We start from the raw sequence: 21,322 nt of genomic DNA, 5'->3' as shown, positions 1-21,322 counted from the left end.
TACTGTACATTGATCGTTATATATAATTCTGCTTTTGTGGTTCGGGAGGCAGACACCCCCCCCCCCAGTCATATTAATACTCACATTCCTCGAGGCACTGGCCGAGGAGGTGGAGTAGCAGCTATATATGATTCGAGCGTTTTAATGGACCCTAAACCTAAACTAAATTATAATTCATTTGAAAGCCTTGTTCTTAGCCTTTCTCACCCAAACTGGAAAACACTGCAGCCAGTTCTATTTGTTATAGTGTACCGCGCTCCTGGACCGTACTCTGATTTTATATCTGAATTTTCAGAGTTTCTATCAAGCTTAGTCCTTAAATCAGATAAAGTAATTATTGTAGGTGATTTTAATATTCATGTGGATGTTGACAATGACAGCCTTAGTAATGCATTTATATCATTAATAGACTCAATTGGCTTCTGTCAGAGTGTAAATAAACCAACTCATTGTTTTAATCACACTCTTGACCTTGTTTTATCATATGGCATTGATATTGAACATTTAATAGTCTTCCCACATAATCCTTTCCTATCTGACCATTATTTAGTAACTTTTGAATTCATACTATTAGATTATAAGCCATTAGGCAAAACTTCCTACAGCAGATGTCTATCTGACAGTGCTGTAGCTAAATTTAAGGAGGAGATTCCTTCAGTGTTTAATTCAATGCCATGTCTGAATTTAACAGAGTCCTATAACAACTTTAGTCCCTCTGAAATTGATAATCTTGTCGATAGTGCTACAGGCTCACTACGATCAACATTAGACTCTATCGCTCCTATAAAAAGGAAATTATTAAAACATAGGAGACTAGCACCTTGGTATAACCACCAAACCCGCCAGTTAAAGCAAATAGCTAGGAAATCTGAAAGGAAATGGCGCTCTTCCAAATTATCAGAATATCGCTCAAATTGGCAAGATGATCTTAAGATTTATAGAAAGGCCCTCCGTAATGCCAGAGGAGCCTATTACTCAGCACTAATAGAAGAAAATAAGAATAACCCTAGGTTCCTCTTCAGCACTGTAGCCAGGCTGACAGAGAGTCACAGCTCTATTGAGCCACATATCCCCATAAACTTAAGTAGCAATGACTTCATGAGCTTCTTCTATAATAAAATTATTACTATTAGAGAGAAAATTAATCACCAACTGCCATCAACAGTTATCAGTAGCTCTCCAAGTTCAGGGACTTTTGCTAATGTAAACTTAGCTTCATCAGTTAACTTCAATCATTTCTTCATCGAAGCCATCAACCTGTCTATTAGACCCGATCCCAACTAGGCTGCTTAAAGAAGTTGTTCCTTTAATTGGCACTTCTTTACTGGATATGATTAATCTTTCTTTATTATCAGGATATGTACCACAGTCCTTTAAAGTAGCTGTAATTAAACCCCTTCTTAAAAAGTCTACTCTTGACCCAGGGGTTTTAGCCAACTATAGACCGATTTCTAACCTCCCGTTCCTCTCTAAGATTCTGGAGAAAGTAGTCGCCAAAGAGTTGTGTGACTTTCTACATAACAATAGTTTATTTGAGGATTTTAAGTCAGGATTTAGAGTTCATCATAGCACAGAGACAGCTCTGGTTAAAGTTAATAATGACCTTCTGACTGCTTCTGACAATGGACTTGTCTCTGTACTTGTATTATTAGATCTTAGTGCTGCATTTGACACCATTGACCATGATATTCTTTTACAGAGACTTGAGCATCAAATTGGCATTAAAGGAACTGCCCTAACCTGGTTTAAGTCATACTTATCAGATCGTTCTCAGTTTGTACATGTTAACGATGAATCCTCCATAAATACTAAAGTTAGTCATGGAGTTCCACAAGGTTCTGTACTTGGACCAATACTATTTACTTTATATATGCTCCCTTTAGGCAACATTATTAGGAATCACTCCATTAACTTTCACTGTTATGCAGATGATACGCAGTTATATCTATCAATCAAACCCAATGAAATTAATCAATTATCTAAATTACAAACATGTCTTAAGGACATAAAATCCTGGATGACCTGCAATTTTCTGATGTTAAACTCAGAAAAAAACGAAATTCTTGTTCTTGGCCCCAAAAACCTTAGAGACTCATTGTCTAAAGATATAGTCACTCTAGATGGCATTAACTTGGCCTCTAGCACCACTGTCAGGAATCTTGGAGTTATCTTTGATATCTATTGTGGTTCGTAGGAAAGGAGCAGACACCCTCACCACATTCAAGAGTAGGCTTAAGACATTCCTCTTTGATAAAGCTTATAGTTAGGGCTGGATCAGGTGAGTCCTGAACCATCGCTTAGTTATGCTGCTATGGACCTAGACTATCAGGGGATTTCCCATGGTGCACTGAGCTCCTCTCTTCCTCTCTCTTTCTGCACTCATTCATGTCCCATTAATGCATGTTACTAACTTCACTTCTTCCCCGGAGTTCTTGTGCTTTCTCATCTCGCAGGTTCTTATTGATCCTGGTGGAGCCTCCTGCCATGGTCCTGCTAGATTGCCATTGCCAATAATGTTGTTACTGTGCACCTGTCTGTCTGTCCGTCTGTCTCTCTCTCTCTCTCTCTCTCTCTCTCTCTCTCTCTCTCTCTCACCCCAACTGGTCGAGACAGACGACCACCCACCTAGAGCCGGAGGATCTGTCCTAGGTTTCTGCCTTTTAACAGGCAGTGTTTCCTTGCCCTTGTCTCCAAGGTCTTGCTCATGGTGGTACTGTTGGGTCTCTGTAAATAATGTTATAAAGAGTTCGGTCTAGACCTGCTCTATTTGAAAAGTGTCCTGAGATAACTTCTGTTATGAATTGGTGCTATACAAATAAAATTGAATTGAATTGAATTGAATTTTATATGAAAAACTAACAATAATTAATATTTAAACATATTTAGACATTAAATAATTATTCAAGTTATTTTAATCTAAAGTGCTTCAGTGCTTTTATTTTTACAGCCTGGACTAGGAAATACTTTCTGTAACCTGCCATAATAAAAGTCTTTATAGCTTTATATTGTGAAGTTATTCAGGATCCATGATGGCCGCCCTGATGGTCCCTCAAACTGAAGCTGGACTGACCTGTAACACACACACACACACACACACACACACACACACACACACACACATTGTAATGGTTGAGATTTAGCCTCACAAACGCAGCAGTACTGGACCACACAGACCTTGTTATGGCAGAATCCCTGACCCAGGACCAGGCCCAGCAGTGAGTTCAGGATGTTGGCTCCACAGAAGAGAGTCTGCAGGCCGCTGGCGCCCCCCATCACACTGAACAGGACTACATTCCACTGAACCACACCTCTGGGCTCCAGACACACTCCAGACCACAGAGTCCTGTTGTACAGGTAGCCTGCGTGACTGGAAAAGAGAGACCAGGGTTAGACCTGGTCCACATCAGTCTGCGTGTGTGTGTGTGTGTGTGTGTGTGTGTCTCACCGGTCTGGGAGGGGCTGTAGTGGGACCCCCCAGGTGGGACCAGAGGTGGTGTTGTAGAGACAAAGAGGACCCTGAGAGAGACCGGTGGCACTGACCAGACAGCAGATCCCAGCAGCCAGAAAACACACACAGGAGTACAGCACCTGACGCAACATCTGGATACACAGAGAGACATCTGTAGCACCTGACGCAACATCTGGATACACAGAGAAACATCTGTAGCACCTGACGCAACATCTGGATACACAGAGAAACATCTGTGACACCAGATGCAACATCTGGATACACAGAGAAACATCTGTAGCACCTGACGCAACATCTGGATACACAGAGAAACATCTGTGACACCAGATGCAACATCTGGATACACAGAGAAACATCTGTAGCACCTGACGCAACATCTGGATACACAGAGAAACATCTGTGACACCAGATGCAACATCTGGATACACAGAGAAACCTCTGTAGCACCTGATGCAACATCTGGATACACAGAGAAACATCTGTGACACCAGATGCAACATCTGGATACACAGAGAAACCTCTGTAGCACCTGATGCAACATCTGGATACACATAGAAACCTCTGTAGCACCTGACGCAACATCTGGATACACAGAGAGACATCTGTAGCACCTGACGCAACATCTGGATACACAGAGAAACATCTGTAGCACCTGACGCAACATCTGGATACACAGAGAAACATCTGTAACACCAGATGCAACATCTGGATACACAGAGAAACATCTGTACCACCTGACACAACATCTGGATAAACAGAGAGACATCTGTAACACCAGATGCAACATCGTGATACACAGAGAAACATCTGTACCACCTGACACAACATCTGGATACACAGAGAAACATCTGTAACACCAGATGCAACATCGTGATACACAGAGAAACATCTGTAGCACCTGATGTTATTGTAGCAAAAATATTTAAAAATGTGTGTGTGTTGTGTAAGTGCAGACATTCATATTAATGTTAATATAATATTAGTGGCTGAGCCGTCTCAGTATTTGACCCAAGAACTGGAAATACAGACGTTCTGCTGTGGCACATCTGTAAATGTGTGTATTGATCTGTGTGTGTGTGTGTGTGTGTGTGTGTGTGGGAGAGATTTGCCAACATATTTTCAGATCTATATATACATTTAGAGATGAGTCTACATATTTACAAATCTCAGTACATTTGCAACTCTGACACAGATTTGTAGATTATTTCACACATTTACAGATGTGATTACACACACACACACACACACACAACACACACACACACACACACATAACAATAATTGCTCCAAATTAATGCAACATCTGTAACACCTGACCCAAGTTTAAATGAATAACAAAGGTCAGATTTCTTTTAGAATCAAGTGAAAAATAAAAAGATGTTTGTCCAGATATTTTCTGGTCAACAAACCTCCATCAGCTCACCTGACCCCTGAAGGCACAGCAGCCGCTGGTTTTACTGCTTTGCACAAACGCTCGAGCTCCAAACAGAAGCTGAAATCAGACAAACATTAGTGTTATTACTTAATATAGATATTGATCAATATCAATATTAAGAAGGCCGAGTCTGTTGTTGGCTCTACACTTGTCAACCTGGACGAGGTGGTGGAGGAGAGGATGATGTCAAAACTGCTGGCAATCATGAACAATCCATCCCACCCCCTCCACACAACACTGGACAAGCTAAAGAGCAGCTTCAGCAACAGACTCATTCAACCACGCTGCTCTAAGGAACAATATAGAAAATCGTTCCTCCCCACTGCAATAAGACTTTCTAATAATAATTGACTCTTAATCAGGTGCTATAACATTATAATTTCCCTTCTGGGATAAATAAACTATTTCTATCTATCGATCTATCTATCTATCTACATTAATTACAGAGAGGCAGTTAAGCTGCATCCACAATGCCTCAGCAAATGAAAGGTTAGCTAAGTTAGCTTAGCATCAGAGTGTGTTCAGTTATAGTTGAGTAACGTAGCAGAGGAGCCGCTCGCTCATTCTAAGGTCTTATTATCAGCTGATTAATGAAAACATTGAATTATTATTCTATTAATGTGACACACTGGAACTTTAAGGGATTGAATGTAACAGCAGATTTTATTTAAGGAACCATTTTAAAGTGACACACCAAAATACACATGACACACACACACTGCATGTATCACATACAGCACGTGAATCATCACACACACAGACACCAACCAGAAACCTCTGTGGCTGAAACCCTACAGTTCCTCTAACAGCCACTAGAGGCTCCATATTAAACATGTTAACAGACTTTTGGTCTCTGGGCTGATGACGACTGTACGTTTATATATATATATATATATATAGTCCACCCTTTAAATGATATGAAATATTATGTATGAAATATTATTATTACTATATATTAAATATCATTGTTGTGGAAGACGTCCATTACAGTGAATATGAACACACGTACCAGGAAGCCGGACCCCCACAGACCTGTGGCCCACTTTGCCTCTCTGGTCACATGACCCTCCAAAAGGAAGTGGACCTTCAGTTCTGGAAGCAGCAGCAGGATGTTGGCCAGCAGGCAGATGGTCGCCATGGGAACCAGAGAAATGCCAACACACTGCAGACACCTTGACACACACATCTGTCAGGATAATGAAATCTGTGATTAATATTCTCAATAATCAATAACAGCTGAAACTCACTGTAATTATAATCTAGTCACCCATTGGGTCAGTAATACAAGTATCACAATATTATAGTAACTGGATTACTCTCTGGTACTTTTAGATTACCTCAACATGAAATATGCAAATATAGACAAGAGAACAGAAATATCAATAAGAAGTATTGATCAGAGTGTAATCAATAAACAACAGAACAATGAGACTTTAGATAAAAACCTATATGAATAAAATTATAATCCTGATAATAATTCACATTTTTATTAAATGTAACTGTAATCAGATTACGTTTGGACTGTAATGGAATAGTTACCTTCATTTTATATCCCAATTACGTTACATGTAATCTGTTACTTCCTGATCATAAATTTAAAACTGATTACTGATTACAATCAATGTATCAATCAATTTGTCCGTGATCGATTACACACCCGAATATTGATTACTGATCTCAGGAATTATCAGATGAAAAACTTAATATTTACAATCAATACATTAATTACCGGTTTCAGGGGTTGTCATCAATCGATATAGATCAATATTGATTTCCTTTCAGCTGCTTAATGATCCACAATGTGATGGATTATTGAGTTAAAATTTGAACCTTTTTTTTAACCGTTTAAAAAAAGATTCACTTTAAAATAGAAATAAAACATTCACAACGAATCTTCTGTTTCTGATCAACAAATATATTGATTGATTGATTTCAGTTCTTGAAAAGAAGGAATAGTACTAATACTACTAATAATATAAATAATAATGATGATGTTGAACTCTCACCCTGCTGTGGACAGACAGACGATCCCGTTTAGAGTCAGTCTGAGGAACAAACATTTATAACACTTAGAGACACGCCCATTTCCTTATATGGAAGTACAGCGTGAGGACGGACAGACAGACGAACCACATCAATGTGTCCATGGCCCTTCAGCAGAATTGATTTTATTTAACAGAAGTGTTCACTGTGATCACTGTTTGTATTGATCAACCAACAGCTGTATATAATATAATATATAATATAATAATGAGAATTCAACAAAGCACCAGCAGTGACACCAGCTCTCTGCATGAACATCATTAAAGGTTAAAGACTGAGACTGTGTGTATTGTTGTGTATAAATATATTACGTTATAGAATGACAAACAAAGAGTAAAGAACAAACAAACACTGCAGTGGGGTTTGATGTTCCTGAGGATGGCCATAAATAGAAAACAAAGCATTCTGGGAAACAACGTTCTGGTCTAAATGTGAACACCTGAACACCGCTGGACTTTCAGAGACTACATGAGGGAGGTCAAAGGTCACTGGGGCAGTTAACGTGGTGATCATGGAATTGTCTTTAGATCCAGATCTGAGAACTGACCTCTGAGTCCACTTCATCTTTTCTCTATTTTCAGTTCTTCTAATTCTAGCTGTGAGTCAGAGGACAGCAAAGGCTCATGGGAAACCACCCGCAGGATGACGTGTTCACTGGTCTGGGGTCTGATCCTCAAGCAGTATTTCAACTTGGTCCAGTTGTTTGATCCACATTAGTCTCAGTGGACCGAGAACCAAATTACGAACCCTAACCCTGGTCCAGAGTTAGTTGTAATTTGAATGATTGATATCTGATCAAGTTTATCAACCTGATATTTATGATCAACGACCTTCATCATATCTAACCCTAACAGACTCTGTATCGGCCGATAATCAATATTTAAATCAATATCAGTACCTGATAAGACTATAGATTGATAATCAATATTCAGTCCTTCAGGGTCACAGGACCAAAAAAACCTCAGAACGATTTATATAATATATGTATATTATATAATAACAATATTGTTATTATATAATAATAATGTTATTAATATAACTTTTCATAATATTGTTATTATATACCGTAAAGCTTCTAAGGTCCGTGTATGTTTTGGTCATTGGATTTTCCTTTCAGAAACGGGTATTAAAAAACAGAAAACGAGTGGTTATTTGATTTTCGTTTTAAAATACAAAAATTAAAATTGAAATACAAGGCGTTTTTCTTTTTCATGGTCAAAAAGGGATGAGCGAAATTTAAAAAATGATTCGATTTTCATTTTCTATTTCATATAACAAAAAATAAAATCACTAGAAAACAGAAATGGAAAAAAGGCCTGTTGTTTCATATTCTGAGACCGGATGTTGTCATTTACAGGACGGTGCTGTGTAGAAGAAACAGTAGGCTAGTAGACTGCGATCTCCGTGGTCAAATCAGCCGCACTTAAATTTAGAGTGTACAAGTATTCTCAGCATTATGGTAAATGCGGAGAAACAGCGTATTTGGGGCAGGTCTTTAACTCCTTCAGCACAAACTCTCTAACTGCTGCTTCTCTTCAGTTTGTTCAGTAAATTTTGTGGCATACTTTTTCCTCAGTGCCAGTGCCATGACACTGAATGTGAATGTGGTTTTACAGCAGCTGAAGATTTCCGGCAGCCAGTGTACAGACAGTGAACAGACAGCAAGCAACAGACTTCACATGATAATATTCACAGCTGGGATTAATTTAATGGAACACTTTGTTCTGATGGCCCGTGAAGGACTAAAGGAATAAAATGGAGGAACGGACGGAGTGGACATTATAATCTGGACTCTTGTTCACAGCGCTGCTGAGTCTGAATGAACATTAAACTTTAATGTTTATATTTTCAGTAAAATGAAGGATTGAACTGATCCAACGATGTGCAGCATCATACTGACACAAGGTTAAAGATTATATTTATATCTATATCTATCTATATATCTGTGGACGTAAACGGCCTAAAGCAGCAACCCGCTGGGTTTAACAGGTTTTATACTACAGACCAGGCCTCTATTGGAGACCTGCTGTTATTTGTCAAAATGTGGAGCCACAGCCGGCTTTTAAAGGGGACAGGTTTTCTATTAGGGACCCTGCATTTATTAGTTCCAATATTAGTAAGGTATATATATATATATATATATATATATATATATAGTTTTTTTTAATTATAATTGTTACATAATTATCATTGATTGTAAAATCTCACTTCCTCTTTATATACCTTATAATCATTCAGTTTTCAGCAGCTACAGTCAATCTTTTATCAGATTGTTTGATTAATCTGTAAAATACAGCTGATATTGATTCAATTCAAAGGGAAATGAATTTGATCAGAAGACAAAGTAGAAACTGATAATTTCTCTTTAAAAGTATTGAAGAATGAATTTCTGGTCTTGACTGGTGTCAGATAAATATGATCAAATGTAGATTTATCTCTCCATCAGCTGAGACCCTAACTTTTATTAAATCGAGGTTGCAACCAATGTCAGACAATAAAAAAACTCTTTATTTCTCATTGTATGAGAGTGCAGTCACAGCAGTGCCCCCTGCAGGCTGTAAATCACAGATATACAGTTTATTCTCTGGGAACAGTTAGTCAGTCAGTACACAGTGATAGTGTCCATTAACAGTCAGCTCAGTTAACTGTTAGTTACCACTGTTGTATGATGATATCACTGATTACTGTGAAACTGAAGAAAACCTGATTCTGAATTAAAGCAGAAACGTCTCACATCAACATTCAAGCTGATATATTGATCATATTGATCATATTAACTCCGTCTGGAGGCTGAAACAAGAAAACCTGAACGCAGCATTAACGTGTTCAATGTGTGCAGTTGTCATGGTAACACGTTAACATGTTCAGTCCTCTCTGGTTACTGATACATTGAACTCTGGCTGGGTGGTGATCAATATACCAATATATCAATATATACCTTCAGAAGAACTAAAAACTAAATATTTCTGACTCTAAACTTCTTCAAACTAATAAAGTGTAAAATTAAATGAAAAATAAATGAAGTTTGGTTCAGTTTCTCAACATCTGGCCAAATGTCTGTGGACGGCCCAGTTAGTGTTCAGATCTGATGAGTCCAGGTTCCCTTTCTGACAGGAGGTGGCAATGTTCAGCTGTCCACTTCTTTCTGGCCATGTAGTGTCTCCACAGTGATTACAGCGAAGAGAGAGAGAGAGAGAGAGAGAGAGAGAGAGAACAGACAGATGGTCAAGGCACTCAGACTCTGTTGGTAGAGGGACACTGGGACTGAAGCAGAAGGAGGAGAAAGGGGCAGTGAGGAAGTGAAGGCATTCGGACTTGACGAGGGTTCAGCTGCTGAGGCTGGAGAAGATGTGGGTCAGAGTGGTCTGTTTGCTTCCCCTGGAGGAGGATGATGCAGTCTTTGCAGACGAGGCAGAGGAGGGGCTGGAAGAGCTCTTTCTTGGGGGGTGGCGGTTCTGGCGGAGCAAGTAGGCATCAGAGGATCCTTTACGTCTGTCGGTGGCTCTCTGCTTCTCCTCCTGGTCCAGCTCCTTCTGCAGGAGTAGAGCCAGTCTGCGGTCCTCCTCCTCCTGCTGCTGTCTGCTCTGCAGCTCCATCTCCCACTCAGAGACTGCCTGCAGGTCCGACGCCCCCAACCCTGGCCCAGAGGAGGAGGAAGAGGAGGACGAGGAGGGCAGGGAGCGACAGATTCGTTTGGACACCTCCTCATCCTCCTCGAGCTCCGAGCTTTTCCTCTTGGACGATGAAGGTCCTCTGTCCCCACTCAGCTGAGTCCTGGGGTCCAGCTGGGCACCCTCAGAGACTGGATGGAGGTCTGGAGAGTCGCCATAATAGTCCAGTTCAGGAGGAGGACGCTGGGATACTAGGATGTTCTCCTAAAACAGGAAGTCCAACATCAATTAACTTAGCTTGGCATAAACCGTGCACACAAGTAGCCTGGGCTAATGGATGGTAAATGGACCTGTACTTGTATTGCGCCTTTCTAGTCCTCCAACCACTCAACGCGCTTTTACACTACTACACCACATTCACCCTTTCACACACATTCATACAGTGATGGCAAAGCCCATCAAACAGAAACTAACTCATTCATACACATTCACCCATCGATGCATGGCATCAGGGGCAATTCGGCATCAAGTATCTTGCTCAAGGATACTTCGACATGTGGCACCAGGAGCTGGGGATCGAACCCACAACCTTCCGATTAAGGAACGACCCGCTCTGCCTCTGAGCCACAGCCGCCCCTGTCATCAATCACGTTCTAAAGCTGATCAATACGTCTGATCAGTTTCAGCTGATCAATAAATACTACAGTTAGTACTGGAGTTCCACAAGGTTCTGTACTTGGACCAATACTATTTACTTTATATATGCTCCCTTTAGGCAACATTATTAGCAAATCAAAAATAAATTCCTGTTCTTGGCCCCAAAAACCTTAGAGACTCACTGTCTAAAGATAGTTACTCTAGATTGCATTACCTTGGCCTCTAGCACCACTGTCAGGAATCTTGGAGTTATCTTTGATCAGGACATGTCATTTAATTCCCACATGAAGCAGACCTCTAGGACTGCCTTCTTTCATTTATGTAATATTACAAACATCACACACATCCTATCACAGACGGATGCAGAAAAACTAATCCATGCATTTGTTACTTCAAGGCTGGATTACTGCAACTCTTTATTATCAGGTTGCCCCAATAAGTCCATTAAAACGCTCCAATTAATTCAGAACGCTGCAGCACGAGTACTGACAGGAACTAGAAAAAGAGATCACATCTCTCCTGTACTAGCTACTCTGCATTGGCTCCCTGTAAAATGTAGAATAGAATTTAAAATCCTCCTCCTCACCTATAAAGCTCTTCATGGTCAGGCCCCTTCATATCTTAAAGAGCTCATAGTACCCTATTACCCCACTAGAACACTACGTTCTCTGAATGCTGGGCTACTTGTGGTTCCTATAGTCTCTAAAAGTAGAACAGGAGCCAGAGCCTTCAGTTACCAAGCTCCTCTCCTGTGGAACCAGCTTCCAGTTGTGGTTCGGGAGGCAGACACCCTCACCACATTCAAGAGTAGGCTTAAGACATTCCTCTTTGATAAAGCTTATAGTTAGGGCTGGATCAGGTGAGTCCTGAACCATCCCTTAGTTATGCTGCTATAGGCCTAGACTATCGGGGGATTTCCCATGGTGCACTGAGCTCCTCTCTTCCTCTCTCTCTTTCTGCACTCATTCATGTCCCTTTAATGCATGTTACTAACTTCACTTCTTCCCCGGAGTTCTTGTGCTTTCTCGTCTCGCAGGTTCTTATCGATCCTGGTGGAGCCTCCTGCCATGGTCCTGCCTGACTGCCATTGCTAATATCACTGATATTATTGTTATTATTATTATTAATATTATTATTACTACAGTTACTATTATTACTTTTGTCACTGCTCATTGTCCCCCATCGTTGCTGTTGTCCTCGTCATCGTCTTCTTCATGTTCATCATCATCAGTCACTACTATTGGTGTAGTTGTTGCTACTGTTGCTGTCTGTCTGTCTCTCTCACCCCAACTGGTCGAGACAGACGACCACCCACCTAGAGCCGAAGGATCTGTCCTAGGTTTCTGCCTCTTAACAGGCTTTTTTCCTTGCCCCCGTCGCCAAGTGCTTGCTCATGGTGGTACTGTTGGGTCTCTGTAAATAATGTTATAAGGAGTTCGGTCTAGACCTGCTCTATTTGAAAAGTGTCCTGAGATAACTTCTGTTATGAATGGCGCTATACAAATAAAATTGAATTGAATTGAAATTGATCAATACGTCTGATCAGTTTGATGTTTTCTGGAGGACTCGGTGACAGAGTGAACGATCTGTTCCTGTAAAGATCTTTGTGTGTCTCTGATCTGTACCTGGGAATAGTGATAATAAAGATCACTGATTGATTGATAGATTGATGAACAGACCTTGTTGGCCATAAAGCTTGAGGCGGAGCTGCAGTCTGAAGAATTACTTTTAGATGGATGAGGACACAAGAACCTGAAACACACAGACACCTTCATCATCATCATCATCAACATCAATCACACTTCAAATGTTTGTGCTGTATATAAACAGATGATCAACAATGATCAATATGGTGTTTGCAGTGCTTCCTGAGCCTCTGATAATAATGCAACAGTGTGAATATTAATAATAATGTAACAGTGTGAATATTGACAGTAATGCAACAGTGTGTTAATATTGACGATAATGTAAGTGTTAATACTGATAATAATGTAACAGTGTGAATATTGATAATAATTTAACAGTGTGTGAATACTGATAATAATGTAACAGTGTGAATATTGATGATAATGCAACAGTGTGATTATTAATAATGTAACAGTGTGAATATTGATGATAATGCAACAGTGTGATTATTAATAATGTAACAGTGTGAATATTGATGATAATGCAACAGTGTGAATATTAATAATGTAACAGTGTGAATATTGATGATAATGCAACAGTGTGACACTGACAGAAACACAAGCTCAGAGTCAGTGTTTGGAAAGGCCTGAAACCAGCTGATTGTTCCTGATCAGGGCTCTTGACCTACCTCAGGCCTAACGAGCTGATGAAGCTCTGAGACCTCGTTAAACAATCCGAGACTGCAGAACTCCAGGGTTGACTAAACTTTATCAAACTGTATTTATTCTTTATACTATAAACATATAGACAATAATCAATAATAATCAAGACAGTGACAGAATGGTTTGATCAGCACTGGTTGGTGTCTGATGGAGCAGTTATTGATACTGGTCTTCATGGATCTAGATCATCTGAAGTCCACCTACCTCTCAATCAGCCCTCCACTGACTTCCTTCTTTTTCTTCATTGGAGTCACTTCGACAGGAGGCACCTTCTCCTCAGAGTTCTACAGGTGGAGTAGAGAAGAGAGAAGAGGTGGAGAGAGGAAAAAAGAGAGAGGAGAGAGAAAGAGGAGAGAGAAGAGGGAGAGAGGAAAAAGGAGGAGGAGAGAGGAAAAAGGAGAGGAGAAAGGAGAGAGGAGAAAAGAGAGGAGAAAGAGGAGAGAAAGGAAAATGAAGAGAGGAGAGAGAAAGAGGAGAGAGGAAAAAAAGGAGGAGAGAGAAAGGAGAGAGGAGAAAGGAGGGGGAGAGAGGAAAATGGATAGAGGAGAGAGGAAAAAAGAGGAAAAAGGAGAGAGGAAAATGGAGAGAGGAGGAGGATAGAGGGAAAAGGAGATAGGAGGAGGAGAGAGGGGGAGAAGGAGGAAGAGAGGAAAGGGGAGAGGAGAGAGGAAAGAGGAGGAGGAGGACAGAGGAGAGAGGAAAAAAGGAGAAAGGAGAGGGGAGGAGGAGAGAGGAAAGAGGAGAGAGGAAGGAGGAGGAGGAGAGAGGAGAAAGGAGGGGAAGAGTTAAATGGAGAGAGGAGGAGAATAGAGGAAAAAGGAGAGAGGAGGAGGAGGAGGAGAGGAAATGGGAGAGGAGGAAAGAGGAAAGAGAAGAGGGAGGAGGAGGAGGAGGAGAGGAAAGGTGAGAGGAGAGAAAGGAAAATGAAGAGAGGAGAGAGAAAGAGGACAGAGGAAAAGAGAGAGGAGAGAGGAGAAAGGAGGGGGAGAGAGGAAAATGGAGAGAAAGAGGAGAGAGGAGAAAAGAGAGAGGAGAAAGGAGGGGGAGAGAAGAAAATGGATAGAGGAGAGGAAAAAAGAGGAAAAAGGAGAGAGGAAAATGGAGAGAGGAGAGAGGAGGAGGATAGAGGGAAAAGGAGATAGGAGAAGGAGGAGTAGAAGGAGGAGAGGAAAGGGGAGAGGGGAGAGGAAAGAGGAGGAGGAGGACAGAGGAGAGAGGAAAAAAGGAGAAAGGAGAGAGTAGGAGGAAAAGAGAGGAAAGAGGAGAGAGGAAGGAGGAGAGAGGGAAAGAGTAAAATGGAGAGAGGAGGAGGATAGAGGAAAAAGGAGAGAGGAGGAGGAGGAGGATAGAGGAAAAAGGAGAGAGGAGGAGGAGGAGGAGAAGCAGAGGAAATGGGAGAGGAGGACAGAGGAAAGAGGAGAGGGAGGAGGAGGAGGAGGAGGAGGAGGAGAAGGAGAGGAAAGGTGAGAGGAGAGAGGAAGGAGGAAGAAGGAGGAGGGGGAGGAGAGAGGAGAAGAAGCATATATATTAATATATTATTGATACAATTATTGATACGATTATTGAAATAGAAACTGACCAGTTGGTTGCTGAGCATTCTGGCCAGCCTCTCATCTTCCTCTCTCCTCCTCCTCTCCTCTTGCTGCAGCTGCTCCTCCTCCTGCAGCAGTGTCTGGATGTATTCCTCACTGGCCCTCCTCTCTTCCTCATCCAGAACCCGCTTCGCCTCCGTCAGCTGACCACAACAACAACAACAACAACAACAACAACAACAAGAGTTTGGTCACACTCAGAGCTGTACACCAGAAATATTACAGAACTCAATACGGTCACATGTGACAGACAGCAACATAATCCGTAATAATATAATAGAGAAGTTCTGTAAATCAGAGTTTACTAAATGTTTCTTTGGTTCATACTAACTAATGTCACATCATCAGGATTTAACCACTCACAGTAACAGTGAATGTCACTGTCTGCCAACATTAGATTAGATTCTATCGCTCCTATAAAAAGGAAATTATCAAAACATAGGAGACTAGCACCGTGGTACAACCACCAAACCCGCCAGTTAAAACAAAAAGCTAGGAAATCTGAAAGGAAATGGCGCTCTTCCAAATTATCAGAATATCGCTCAATTTGGCAAGATAATCTTAAAACCTATAGAAAGGTACTCGTGCTGTGGGTATCGGCCAATACCGAGTACCGAAACCGATACCAGTGTGTTAAAAGGAAAGTAAAAAATCATACTACGCCTGCATGACTGTGATACAGGGGCAGACTGGGACAATACTTCAGGCAGGGAATTTGAAACCATCCCAAGCCACCACCACCACCTGATTAACGCAAAACACCAAGAGTGAGTTAGGTTGGGTACCTACTGATGTAAGAGTGTAAAATAATAAAGCAAAGGCTCCACATGCGCCCACACACAGCTTTTTCTGTTTCTTTCCCCTACAAAATAAATGTTTCTGTTGTGCTGCAATAACCTGAACTCAAATCACATAATTTCTATTCTATTTCATTTACTACTACACTTTTAATGTGCAGGCTGCACATAATAGTGTAGTAGTAGATTGCTCATGGTGGTACTGTTGGGTTTCTGTTAATAATGTTATAAGGAGTTCGGTCTAGACCTGCTCTATTTGAAAAGTGTCCTGAGAACTTCTGTTATACATTGGCGCTAAACAAATAAAACTGAACTGAACCGGGCAGAGGCAGAGCGGGTCGTTCCTTAATCGGAAGGTTGTGGGTTCGATCCCCGGCTCCTGGTGCCACATGTCGAAGTATCCTTGAGCAAGATACTGAACCCCAAACTGCTCCCGATGCCGTGCATTGGTGTATGAATGTTAGTTTCTGTTCGATGGACTTTGCCATCACTGTGTGAATGTGTGTGAAAGGGTGAATGTGGCACGTAGTGTAAAAGCGCTTTGAGTGGTCGGAAGACTAGAAAGGCGCAATACAAGTACAGGTCCATTTACCATTTAACATAAACCCAATACGATGTTTATACTGTAGAGTGCAGCTCTAAACACACATTACATCAAATCAGATCAAATAGTGAGGCTGATCAAGACAAAGTATGTGTGTATGAGGCTGCATTTAATCAATATATCAAGATTGCATATCAAAATCTATCATCAGCAACAGCTGTCTGTGGCCAAAATAACAACAACAACAACAACATAAAGAAGTGAACTTACTTTGGTGACCTGGTCCTCATATTCCTGTCTCAGTTCTCCAGGCTGACTGACTCTGGGAACACACACAGAGACTGCGCACACACACACGCACACACACACACACACACACACACACACACGATTATTGTAAAATGTATGTATGTAGATAATGATGACTATTGATAATATTATTATTATTATTATTAGATACAGCACAGTAGTGATGATAGTGATAGTGAGTGAGAACTACAGTGTTTACAAAAGTGAGAACTACAGTGAGAACTACAGTGAGAACTACAGTGAGAACTACAGTGAGAACTACAGTGAGAACTACAGTGTGAACTACAGTGAGAACTACAGTGTGAACTACAGTGAGAACTACAGTGTGAACTACAGTGTGAACTACAGTGAGAACTACAGTGTGAACTACAGTGTGAACAAAAGTGAGAACTACAGTGAGAACTACAGTGTGAACTAGTGAGAACTAGTGAGAACTACAGTGAGAACTACAGTGAGAACTACAGTGTGAACAAAAGTGAGAACTACAGTGAGAACTACAGTGAGAACTAGTGTGAACTACAGTGAGAACTACAGTGAGAACTACAATGTGAACTACAGTGTGAACTAGTGAGAACTACAGTGTGAACTACAGTGAGAACTACAGTGAGAACTAGTGTGAACTACAGTGTGAACTACAGTGAGAACTACAGTGTGAACAAAAGTGAGAACTACAGTGAGAACTACAGTGTGAACTACAGTGAGAACTACAGTGAGAACTACAGTGAGAACTACAGTGTGAACAAAAGTGAGAACTACAGTGTGAACTACAGTGAGAACTACAGTGTGAACTACAGTGAGAACTACAGTGAGAACTACAGTGTGAACTACAGTGTGAACTACAGTGAGAACTACTACTACTAAAATGTATGTATGTAGATAATGATGACTATTGATAATATTATTATTATTATTATTATTAGATACAGCACAGTAGTGATGATAGTGATAGTGAGTGAGAACTACAGTGTTTACAAAAGTGAGAACTACAGTGTGAACTACAGTGTGAACTACAGTGTGAACAAAAGTGAGAACTACAGTGTGAACTACAGTGAGAACTACAGTGTGAACAAAAGTGAGAACTACAGTGAGAACTACAGTGAGAACTACAGTGAGAACTACAGTGAGAACTACAGTGAGAACTACAGTGAGAACTAGTGTGAACTACAGTGAGAACTACAGTGAGAACTACAGTGAGAACTACAGTGTGAACTACAGTGAGAACTACAGTGTGAACTACAGTGTGAACAAAAGCGAGAACTACAGTGAGAACTACAGTGAGAACTACAGTGTGAACTACAGTGAGAACTACAGTGAGAACTACAGTGTGAACTACAGTGTGAACTACAGTGAGAACTACAGTGAGAACTACAGTGTGAACTACAGTGTGAACTACAGTGAGAACTACAGTGAGAACTACAGTGTGAACTACAGTGAGAACTACAGTGTGAACTACAGTGAGAACTACAGTGAGAACTACAGTGAGAACTACAGTGAGAACTACAGTGTGAACTACAGTGAGAACTACAGTGAGAACTACAGTGAGAACTAGTGGAACTACAGTGAGAACTACAGGAGAACTACAGTGAGAACTAGTGTGAACTACAGTGAGAACTACAGTGAGAACTACAGTGAGAACTACAGTGTGAACTACAGTGAGAACTACAGTGTGAACTACAGTGTGAACAAACGAGAACTACAGTGAGAACTACAGTGTGAACTACAGTGAGAACTACAGTGAGAACTACAGTGTGAACTACAGTGTGAACTACAGTGAGAACTACAGTGTGAACTACAGTGTGAACTACAGTGTGAACTACAGTGAGAACTACAGTGAGAACTACAGTGAGAACTACAGTGAGAACTACAGTGAGAACTACAGTGTGAACTACAGTGAGAACTACAGTGTGAACTACAGTGTGAACTACAGTGAGAACTACAGTGAGAACTACAGTGAGAACTACAGTGTGAACTACAGTGTGAACTACAGTGAGAACTACAGTGAGAACTACAGTGTGAACTACAGTGTGAACTACAGTGAGAACTACAGTGTGAACTACAGTGTGAACTACAGTGTGAACTACAGTGAGAACTACAGTGAGAACTACAGTGAGAACTACAGTGTGAACTACAGTGAGAACTACAGTGAGAACTACAGTGAGAACTACAGTGAGAACTACAGTGTGAGTGAACTGCAGTGAAAACAACAACAATGCTGGTTCATTGATCTGATTGATTGACAGACAGTGTGTGTTTGGGTACCTCCGGGGTCGTCATCAGAGATGGCGTCCTGCCCGCTGAGGCGGCGCTGGCACTGCAGAGGGAAGGAGGTCTGGATCTGGGTCCACAGGGTCTGGTTAACCAGAGTGTTGTTCCTGCTGTGCAGTCGGGCCCACGTAGAGACCCTCTTCCTGCAGAGCGGACAGCACAGCGTGGCTTTATCCACCGACTCCAGGAAGCAGCCCTGGATACAGTTAACAGCATTAACACATAAACAAAAGACTGTATATAAAGATGACAGTTACTGTTACAGATCTACTTTCTGATGTGTGATCAGACAGACTGTGGATACTTCCTGTTAGAGGGGCGTCACAGCCACAGTCTCACTAACAGCAGACCTCTTTAAAGCTGCTCAATCAGTACAGAATAACTTCTGCTGCAGTGCCCTTGAGCCAGACACTGAACCCCAAACTGCTGCTGATGAATCACTGAGTGAACCAATGAATGAGTGAATGTGACTGTAAAGTATAGTACAGGGGCAGGGGGCATTAGACAGGGGGCATCAGTACAGGGGGCATTAGTACAGGGGGCAGGGGCATTAGTACAGGGGGCATTAGTACAGGGGGCACAGGGGGCATTAGTACAGGGGGCATTAGTACAGGGGGCATTAGTACAGGGGCAGGGGGCATTAGTACAGGGGGGCATTAGTACAGGGGGCATCAGTACAGGGGGCATTAGTACAGGGGGGCATTAGTACAGGGGGCATTAGTACAGGGGGCATTAGTACAGGGGGCATCAGTACAGGGGTACAGGGGCATTAGTACAGGGGGCATCAGTACAGGGGGCATCAGTACAGGGGGCATCAGTACAGGGGGCATTAGTACAGGGGGCATTAGTACAGGGGGCATTAGCGGGGCATTAGTACAGGGGCAGGGGGCATTAGTACAGGGGGCATTAGTACAGGGGGCATCAGTACAGGGGGCATCAGTACAGGGGGCATTAGTACAGGGGGCATTAGTACAGGGGGCATTAGTACAGGGGGCATCAGTACAGGGGGCATTAGTACATTACCTTACAGAAGGTGTGTGTACAGGGCAGTGTAACCGGCTCCATGAAGATCTCCAGACAGACCGGACAGCGGCAGTCCTCCAGAGACAGTCTCTCCCCGCTACCTGCCCCGCTACCTGCCCCGCTACCTGCCCCGCTACCTGACACCATCTTCCTCCTCTTCTTCTGTGGTGTCACAGCTCTGCAGGAGGAGAAACAGCTCAGACATCAACTTCCTGTCTGATGTCACATCCACGGTTTTATTGATTTCAGCTGTTTGACAGTAAATTAAAGTCTTATAATATTGATTATTGATCACTATGATGATCTGATCCTTTATCAATAATGTCTGACAGTCTGTTAGTTTACACTGAGATCATCATCAACAACAACAACAACAACAACAACAAACAGAGTGCCTAGGCAAACTAACGTTAGCTGCTAGGATCACTGTTCTCTCTTCAGGTCCCCAACACAGATCAATAACGACCAATACTACACATATACTGATCAATAACGACCAATACTACACATATACTGATCAATAACGACCAATACTACACATATACTGACAATACTACACATATAGTGATCAATAACGACCAATACTACACATATAGTGATCAATACTACACATATAGTGATCAATAACTCACCTGGACGGTGACCGTTGAAGCTAACGTTGGCTTCACAACCACAACAGGCAGTTAGCTTTAGCTTCCCGGCTAACTTCAGAGCTAAACTTACGTACAGCAGACGGAGTGCTGCTGCTAACCGCTGCTAACCGCTGCTAACCGCTAACTAACCGTTAGCACTACGGAGCTCCCGTTAAACGCTTCAACGGTTCAACGGCTTCATGTTACCGGAGCTTTCAGGCCTCACCGACACTCACCGGAACCGGACACTGACCTCCACCGACAACCCGCGTGAATCAACCGTTGACATAATGCGCATGCGCAGATGTCTGCCTTAAAGGAACCGCGGACAGATATTCCTCACAGTGACTGCGGAAGGATATGTGACTGCCCCACAGCAGACTGGTTTCACTGTCAGGTTGTTCCGCGGTGGAATATAGATCCTTACTGGCTGCTGCAGTCCGACTGTTCCACCCCAGCGCGGGAGTTTATTCATCCAGATATTCTTATTTATTCTATTCTTTATTTTCTATCAATCTTTTCTTTCATTGTAATATTAGTATTTATTTAACTGTAATATTAGTATTTATTTATTGTAATATTAGTATTTATTTAATT

At 41.6% G+C, this 21,322-nt stretch overlaps 2 protein-coding genes across 3 annotated transcripts; both read right to left on the bottom strand.

Annotated features, from left to right (window-relative positions):
* Positions 1 to 2,533: 2,533 nt before the first annotated feature.
* Positions 2,534 to 6,932, bottom strand: LOC127362826 (transmembrane 4 L6 family member 5). Of its 2 annotated transcripts, XM_051399077.1 has the most exons (7): positions 6,911 to 6,932; positions 5,914 to 6,090; positions 4,893 to 4,961; positions 4,040 to 4,092; positions 3,446 to 3,670; positions 3,175 to 3,367; positions 2,534 to 3,070 (listed from the first exon to the last, which is right to left on the bottom strand). In XM_051399077.1, exons 2-7 carry the CDS (start codon positions 6,088 to 6,090, stop codon positions 3,050 to 3,052), a joined length of 738 nt encoding a protein of 245 aa, XP_051255037.1. In that variant the 5' UTR covers positions 6,911 to 6,932; the 3' UTR covers positions 2,534 to 3,049. The 2 variants fall into 2 exon arrangements, with proteins under 2 accessions (XP_051255037.1, XP_051255039.1); XM_051399079.1 differs by lacking the exon at positions 4,040 to 4,092 and having other exon boundaries at positions 3,446 to 3,600.
* Positions 6,933 to 9,434: 2,502 nt separating this feature from the next.
* Positions 9,435 to 21,021, bottom strand: rnf168 (ring finger protein 168). The gene is made up of 8 exons (XM_051399039.1): positions 20,726 to 21,021; positions 20,094 to 20,271; positions 19,065 to 19,266; positions 16,767 to 16,837; positions 15,143 to 15,298; positions 13,768 to 13,847; positions 12,895 to 12,967; positions 9,435 to 10,822 (listed from the first exon to the last, which is right to left on the bottom strand). The coding sequence occupies exons 2-8, from the start codon at positions 20,238 to 20,240 to the stop codon at positions 10,274 to 10,276; spliced, it is 1,278 nt and encodes a 425-aa protein (XP_051254999.1). The 5' UTR covers positions 20,241 to 20,271; positions 20,726 to 21,021; the 3' UTR covers positions 9,435 to 10,273.
* Between the last annotated feature and the right edge of the window lie 301 nt (positions 21,022 to 21,322).

Source organism: Dicentrarchus labrax, unplaced genomic scaffold, assembly GCF_905237075.1.
Source record: "Dicentrarchus labrax unplaced genomic scaffold, dlabrax2021, whole genome shotgun sequence".
Taxonomy (NCBI): Eukaryota; Metazoa; Chordata; class Actinopteri; family Moronidae; genus Dicentrarchus; species Dicentrarchus labrax.
This window is presented reverse-complemented; position numbering and strand designations above follow the sequence as displayed.